At 39.0% G+C, this 8,120-nt stretch overlaps 1 protein-coding gene across 1 annotated transcript in view; it reads right to left on the minus strand.

Annotated features, from left to right (window-relative positions):
* Positions 1 to 2,035: 2,035 nt before the first annotated feature.
* pth2ra (parathyroid hormone 2 receptor a) overlaps positions 2,036 to 8,120 on the minus strand; it is a 34,386-nt gene continuing 28,301 nt past the window's right edge. The window contains exons 12-14 of the mRNA XM_031858394.1: positions 5,303 to 5,441; positions 4,432 to 4,473; positions 2,036 to 3,496 (exon numbers count right to left, since the gene is read on the minus strand). Of these exons, the coding sequence (XP_031714254.1) occupies positions 3,128 to 3,496; positions 4,432 to 4,473; positions 5,303 to 5,441 (550 nt within the window). The 3' untranslated portion in view covers positions 2,036 to 3,127. The remainder of the gene's footprint in view (positions 3,497 to 4,431; positions 4,474 to 5,302; positions 5,442 to 8,120) is intronic.

An 8,120-nucleotide genomic window follows, 5' to 3' on the forward strand; every position in this document is an offset into this window, starting at 1 on the left:
ACACACACACACACACACACACACACACACACACACACACACACACAAAGAGTTAGTTTAGAGACCAGCATTTATTTTGAAAGGCTGTTGTGTATCTCAGTAGTCTCTTACACACATTACTTTTTCGTTGTTTTTTTTAATCTAGCTGCACATTGGCTCACATTTATTTACAGGCCTAGACTTAAACATGTTCAGAGTTAAGCCCTGATCAAATTAACTGGTGACAAGTTATCTATCTATTGATCACCTGAATTTATGTAATGTTCAGTAAATATCACAATAAAAGTTGATTGTTTTTTGTCTAAATAGTACAAATGTTGAAAGGCAACAAGTACTACTCATCATTACGATTGTTGTTGAGTTACTCCTCACTCAGCTTGACCTAACGTTCTATTTCATTTCCAATTCATTGAAGTGAGGATTTCTTACAATTCCAATACAAATTCAAATTTAGAATATCCGTCGACAGCCGTAAAGCATAAGGTACACCTCTGACTCCATTAGCCAACAACATGCTAAGCTGAAAACATCTTAGGCTAGTTAGCTTTCGTCATCAATTTTGTTAAAGATGAAAGGCAGTCATATTTAATAAACCAAACAAACCTCGTTCTGTTGCCTCATTCTAGCAAGAAACACGTCTCATTTCTGTCAATATCATCACCAGTTGAGAGCATGTAAACAAGACAACTTTGGGGTAACGAGTACACAAAGTAAGATGCACACACACACACACACACACATACTTTAACATAGAACTCACACTATGCATATGAATATACAGTAGAGTGTATTATTCTCAGGGCTTCATAGAAACCGTTAACATTTTTGTGGTTGGAATACCGCTGGAATACCAACGAGCACATTGACAGGTTGTTGTTGCAAACATTCAACATGTATCATCACTGAACAGGGTAGTGGGTAGGGAGGAAACAAGAGAGGGGGAAAGGAAATAAAGGAGAGAAAGACAAACAGATATCAAAAAGAAAACCAGCAATAGCATTTAGCACATAAACAAGACATGATTCACAAGACTCCGTACTTTTTTTTTCAAGCTTCTGCCGGGGTTGGAGAGGCACATGCACAACAATGATCTTATCTTTGCACTGCATCTAATGCATTGACGAAAATGCATGTACAGACACAACAACTTTAAGCAGCCTTAATGTAGCCCTTCACAGTCAAAAGACAAGTGCACACAACAAACTGCAATTTTACAGCAAAATGTTTGTCTTAAGGGGACAGTTCAGTAAGTTGACATTAGGTTTACATCAGATGGGGCTCGTGCTCGTGACAGCACAAGAGGTAAACATCAATGGTGTCCAGCTTGGCTGAGCTGTAATGTTAGCTAGCTTAGTTAGCTAGCAGTATCGAGTGGCTGTAAACTATAAACACAAGCATCTTGTCCGTGAGTCGATGCACACTTCAGTCTGAACGGGGGAAACAGTTGTCAGTGTAGTTTGGTAGAAAGAAAACATTTCCAAAATAAAACTGCTCACAACAAGGTCTGTGGATTATTCTGAGTACTCAGGTTAAGATTTCTGGAAAGTTACATTGCTGTTGAGTTTTTATTTGGCACTTTAAACACCACAAGCCGAGTGTCCTTTAGTTCCATTATATTGGAGAGAAAGCAGACGCCTCTTCGGCCGATATCTCCAACACTCAGCAGCTCACACCAAAACAAGATTGATAAGTAGCACTAGAGGTAAAAGCAAACAAATGGTTTTTGGAGGGGGTGTTTTGAGGTGAGCTATCCCTTTAACGCCACATTTAATGTACCACGAATACTGTATGTGCTGCTGACTGTGACAATTGTTGTGGCTCTTGCATGACAGATACTGTAATCAGAATTGTAATTAAGCCAACAGGAGGGTTAGAAACTGCTGTAGATGGCTGTAAATTTAATTTTTTTAGCTTTGGAACATGTGGAGAAAATGACAAGTATAAAAACGTTCAAATTCAGTGAGCATTTTGGGAAGAAGAAATGGTCATCATGTTGACGCATTCCAGGAGATGAGTTTCCTTCTGCAGCTATCATGCTGCTGTTAACTTTTATTATAAAAGAACAAACAGCCTTTTTTTCTTACCCCACGTCTCCCCAGTCCATATTATTTCTTTGTATTTTTCTCAAGTGTTTCTGTGTACTTTTTTGTTTGGCTTGTCACTTTCCTCAGTTGTGGTTCTCAAGGTCCCAGCAGGAGAAGTGCAGTTTACTGGAAACAGAAATACATTTCCAGACCATCAAAATTCATGCAACAGCATGTTTTCTTTTATTGACAACAGAGAGCCCTATGGCAATGCACTCCCTGAGAGCTTCTAAAGGTGGTAAATGATTGTCTGCAGTTAGACGGATGGATGCAGCAACTACCAATACTAAAACATCAATTTAGATGTGTTTTGGTTGTTGAATAAGTTGCATTTCATCTTTTGGCACCTCACAGGGTCAAAAGACATATTAAACTTCATCTGCATTGATGTTTTTTAGTTTCCAACCATTTATGTTATATTCTTTTTCATAAGGGGGTTCAAGACATGTTTTCCATTTTTGTACATACAGTCAAACATTCGTTTGCCCTCGATACCTGCTTAAAGGAATACTTTGTATCATTTAGGGGGATTAATTGGCAGAAATGGAATATAATATTTATAGCTATGTTTTAATCAGTGTACAATGATATGGAACTAAGAACCACAGTGTTTCCGTTAGCTTAGGAAAAGGAATTTATATCTACGTAGAAGAGAACGGGTCCTCTTCCACAGAGTCTGCCATGTTGCACCACCATGTTTCTACAGCAGCCCATAACGGACGAACACTAACGGATACTGGCACTAACGAGAGCCATTCTCAATTTTACATTGTCTGAAGGTAGGGATGCGTTTCGAAACTGGGTGACTTTGCTGTGGATGCAGAGACGATATTTAGATATATTTAAAAAACTTTAATTCTAATCCTGTTCTAAATTTATTTGCAGATGGGTATTTGGTTGGTTGCAATCTGCAACACCCGACTAGATCTTACACACTGTTCCTTTAAGAGTTTCAATGAAGTGGGTTGGAGAGGATTGGGCACCTAGAAACTTTTTCATCGGTCTCTACCGCATGTTTTGACATGTTTGACATGTTTTGGCAGCTACAGTGTTTCCTCCTCATCCTCAGCTGTTGCACTTGGAACAGGCAGATTTTCCTTCAGCGAGATATCGTCCACCCGCTTGGGGCCGCCGTCCTCGGGTTCCTCAGGTATGGATGGGTCAGAGTTACTGATCACGTATCCTGGGAGGGTGCTGATCACGGGAGGACCTATGCTCCGATGAACACGGCTTGAAACGAACGTGGTGGAGCGTGCGGAAGGGCCAGCCCCTGCCAGGTGGTACTGGCTGCTGGTGCTGTTGTTGATGCCAACAACGACGGAGCCGTAACGGTAGCGGCCGCAGACCACCGGGCCCTCCCACTCAAAGGCCAGGTTCCAACGTGTCCATGTTTTCTTTATCTCTGTCTGGACCTGTGGGGATGGAAAGAACAAAGGATATAAATATAAAGAATTATACTGCAAAATTATCTTGATTTGATCCAGGCTAATCTTTTAGTTTTAGGTTTCTGTAAACCTTAAAACCTGGTTTATTTCTTTTATTTCAGTGAAGACTTGATACTTTAGTTTGGACTGTAATTCAGCATATTCAAAGTATAAAAACTCCTGCAGTATGTCAAATGTTAATACAAGCAAACAATTGTCTGATAGGAAACGCAAAGCAACAAAAGCATCCCAAAGGAGTCATGTTTTTGTCCATGTGGCTAATGCAAGTAAAACATTCACTCGCCTTTTAGCTCAGGTTTGGTCTCCACCAACTCCTGAGAAACATTATTAAGGTTTTTAACTTGCTAAATCTTCAATCTTGCAAATCTCCCCACTGTGGGACTAATACAAGATTATCTTATTTTATCTTATCCAGCATCATAACTTCATCTCCCCCACTTAAATTTACTACAAGGAAGTTTTTACTGGTTATCAAACAGTGTTAATTTAAGTAATGGCTGAGACCCTTCCACATTATCTGAGTCATTTGTTCCAGTGCTAATAACAAAATGATGCTTCATTGAGCTCTAGCCAACTGAAAATAAAAATCATCAGATTCTTTTTTAGCTATTTGAATTGCAGTAACTCCTGGAGGATGAAAGAAGTGCTGCCCAGGATACAATGCGGATCACAAAAGGCAAGCGAGAAAAGAACAGAGGGGGTTTTGTGAAGCGAAAACTGGCAGAAATGTTTATTCTTGTTTTCAATTGAGAGTGCATATGAGAGAGAGAGAGAGAGAGAGAGAGAGAGAGAGAGAGAGAATCACAGCTCTTTTCATCACATTTCATTTGCTTGCCGTTCTTTTTTTAATTTGCTTTAATTTTGCAGTGTTTGTGCTTCTTCTGTGCGATCAATCCACTCACCTCTCCGTTGCAGAAGCAATAGATAATGGACACAAAAAAGCCCTGAAAGGAAGAGATTGACATACGAGTTGTGAGCTCAAATCTCTTGGAGCAAGTGAGAAAAAAACTGTCTCGAGAGCAATAATCACAATAATTGAAATGTCATTCTTATCTGAGTGCGATACAGACACGATCTTTTATCAAAAGAAGGATGTTCCAGGTCATCCATCTCTATGCCTCAAAGAGTGCTTTTCTTGTGAAAAAAAGAGACGAAATGGTACTCTCTGGGGGTTGCCGTTTTGATCTGTTTCACCTCTTGTCCTTGCTTCTCACAACGATAAGAAGTTACAGGAGAGACACAGTGTCTTTCTGAAAATGGTGGGTCATGGGAAGATGTGAAGGTGTGTGTCTGTGTATGTGTGTTTCTGCACACGTGTGTGTGTGTGTGTGTGTGAGTGCATTGCTACATTTCTTTTCTGGTGAGAGGCATCCACACAGCGACTCTCTGAGAAGTATAAATCAACAGTGTATGCTGGTTCATCCTAATAATTGCTATTCAGTCCTCATTTAAGACCTGTGGGGGAAAAATGTATTTGTGTCCTGAAATATATTTGTGTAAATATTATATGGGGGGGGATTGTGGTTGCTGTTGGATAGTGTTACTAAGCTGACTTCGAGGTGTTGGGTTGTTTACACATTAATCAGTCAGCCACTACAGTAAAAATACTGAACTGCTCTACCTGCTCTGTGAATGTGAGGACCAACCTTGAGTTGGCTCATGCTTGTGGGAGTGCTTGCTGTAAAAGGGCATCTCGAGTTGAGTTTGAGGGCAGATTTCCACATAACGTATCAGCTCTCTGCAGTGTGAAAATATCTGAAGAGAACTGCGTACCTGAAAGGAATTGAAGAACAGCTCACAGTACATGCGGACCTCCCAGCTCGATCCTTCAAATGTATGAGGCATCCCAACAAAGATGATGTAGTGGATGCCAAACACCAGCACTAACACAAGGGTGGACTTTGCCAGTTTCCTACGGAGACACAGACGCACACAGAGAACGTAAATATGGAAGCAAAGCAGAGCCTAGACCTGAAAATAGGAATATCAGCCGATTCTTTTACATCCTGTGGCAGACAGATAGATAGATAGATAGATAGATACTTTATATAACAGTACATTTAATATTGCTGGAAAATAAATAAGAAATAAATAAGAACTGAATTTTATTCAAAATGAATTGAATGAATGAATGAATTGAAGAACATCTAAGGTCAATTAAACATGATTGAGAGTCAATTTAAGATGTATCTCTGTACTGCACTGCACTCTTTGTCATATCTGCAAATATATACACCAACAACACCAATACTGTCTCTAATGTAGGTTTAATGTGAATGTGGTTAGAAAATTAGCAGTTTGATAAGAGATTAATTAAGACATAATTTAGTAAAAGCATTAACTTGGCCATCTTCATACTGTATGTGTCAACGCATAACAAAAATGTGTGAAAAGCAAATATCCTTCTTTAGAAACAATTTGAGTTTCCCATCAAACAGAATGAAAGAAATCGTGTTTTGTGTAATTAAATTATTAGCAGCAAATTAGTTTTATCGTAAAAGGGTTAATGGCTTCTAACACCTTAGATACTGAGATCAGTGATCATTTGTTGTTGCAAAGCTCACATTTCTTCCACAGATTTAAATGAGTACAAACAAATTGTTCTTCAGGGAATATTCATTTTAAAAGAATTTACTTTGCTTCCTACTTTGTGTAAGCTTAATGTCAGTGTGGGGAACCTGCATTATAAACTATCCTCGGGTCTCTATTTCCCAAAGCATACTACAGCTTTTTGGTATGTCTGACTTCAGTCAGAATCCAGTCAACTAATCTACACATCTAAATCAAGAAGTGACAGATATTTGGATTTGTCCTGCAAAATAACTTTTTTTCCACTTGGCGCTGATTGTATACACATTACAGAAGTCCTGACGGCTCGTTTCTGAAAATGGGATGTGCATTTATCAATGAATTGAGTATTTTTATGGCACACTGACCTGCTTTAAAATAAAAAAGACATGGAAATCTCACTTTCTATAACATGGGACCTTTAACACACACTAGAGGAGATAAAAGGTGTGTTACATGTGCACAGGGATCCTTTCAAGCCATATCTGAAATAGACAAGCATCTGCATACAGTTCATCGCTCTCATGTTCAAACCAATGGCAGTGTCTGTGCCACACAGCCATGAAATAATGGCAGGTAAAGCTCAGATGTGCCTCCTGAGAAAACGATGCAAGGTTCTTCATTTCTTACTTTGAATTCATGGAGAACATCGAGATTGTATCTAGCAGCAGCCCTGGGCATGCAATCAACCTGACAGAAGTGAAGAGTCCTGATTGGAATTGTCTGCTAACAGAAAATGGAGATATCTACAGTCCCTTAAAGTTCAGGTGAGGACTTCAGCTTCTTCTCTTCACATAATGATCCATCCTGGAAATAAATTAAGTGCTTTGGAGTCTATTGCATCAATTTAAACTCTACTGGGGTCCAGGAAAATGTTCGCAATAACTCCAGGCAAAGAAAATTCACTCCAAGAGGCTGACCATCCTCTTTGCAGGAGCAATTCTGACAACCATATCAAACTGTAAATTACCTGAAAGGAGAGTATGTGCATTCATTCATCATGCTGCTTCCAGTCACTGAACAGAACGGATTGCAGCAATTCTCTGCAGGGACAGGGGACGGATCTGTCTCCTACTCTGTAGCAGCTCTAAACTGTCACATGTGTATTTTAATTTACTATTAGCATGAGTGCTGTCAGTTAATTATAATCAAAACACGATTTCAGCCAGGCCACAAAGCTAAATATGTAAACATTTAAATAATGCAAAATGAAAACTAATCATAATACTCTATGGGATACATATTCATGGTCATTTTGACAGTGATCTCCTTCCCTGTCTCCTTCTCTTAGCAATTCTATCCTTACTGCCCGAAAATGTGAAAATAAAGAATAAACAAGGTCCGGCCTGTGTAACAGAGAATGTCATGCAATCCAAAATGCAATTTGCAGTCAGATTCAATACTTTTTAGAAATTGCAGTTTTAAAATTGCTTCCAACGCATCCATGCTAAACCGGCTGCTTGTTATTATTCGTCACCCGAACTCATTAGGTTTGGCTTTTTATGAGTGACATATAAAATACTATTATACATATATTTGTAAATTAAAAATGAAATAGAATATTTATAATACTGTAAACCATGAAATATGAAGTTGCAATAAAGTGTCGTTTTTGCTTTAATCTCCAGCAAGTTACAGGAGTTATCACATTGTTAGTGGGCAAGTTTAATCAGCATTGAAATTCAGTCTTTGCAAATTCTATTCACGTTCGCAGTTTTCTGAAGACGACAGCTATTATCCCTCACCTCTAACGTTATATTTGGCTTACATTCATCTTCCAGCATGGATGCCAATTTGCTGCAACCAATCACCTTCATCTTTTCTGACAGTCTGCTTATCTACCCAAAGCAACCTCGCTTGCAGCATTCAATACAGTGCTGTTCTCAGATAATACACTTTCATTATAATGTTTTTATCTGACACATTGATTCCTGCACCTGCGGAATAAAAGTGATGATTGCAGATGTGTGTGTGTATGTGTGTGTGTGTGTGTGTGTGTGTGTGTGTGTGTGTGTGTGTGTGT

Source organism: Anarrhichthys ocellatus, unplaced genomic scaffold (assembly GCF_004355925.1).
Source record: "Anarrhichthys ocellatus isolate YVR2014 unplaced genomic scaffold, GSC_Weel_1.0 scaffold20, whole genome shotgun sequence".
Classification (NCBI taxonomy): domain Eukaryota; kingdom Metazoa; phylum Chordata; class Actinopteri; order Perciformes; family Anarhichadidae; genus Anarrhichthys; species Anarrhichthys ocellatus.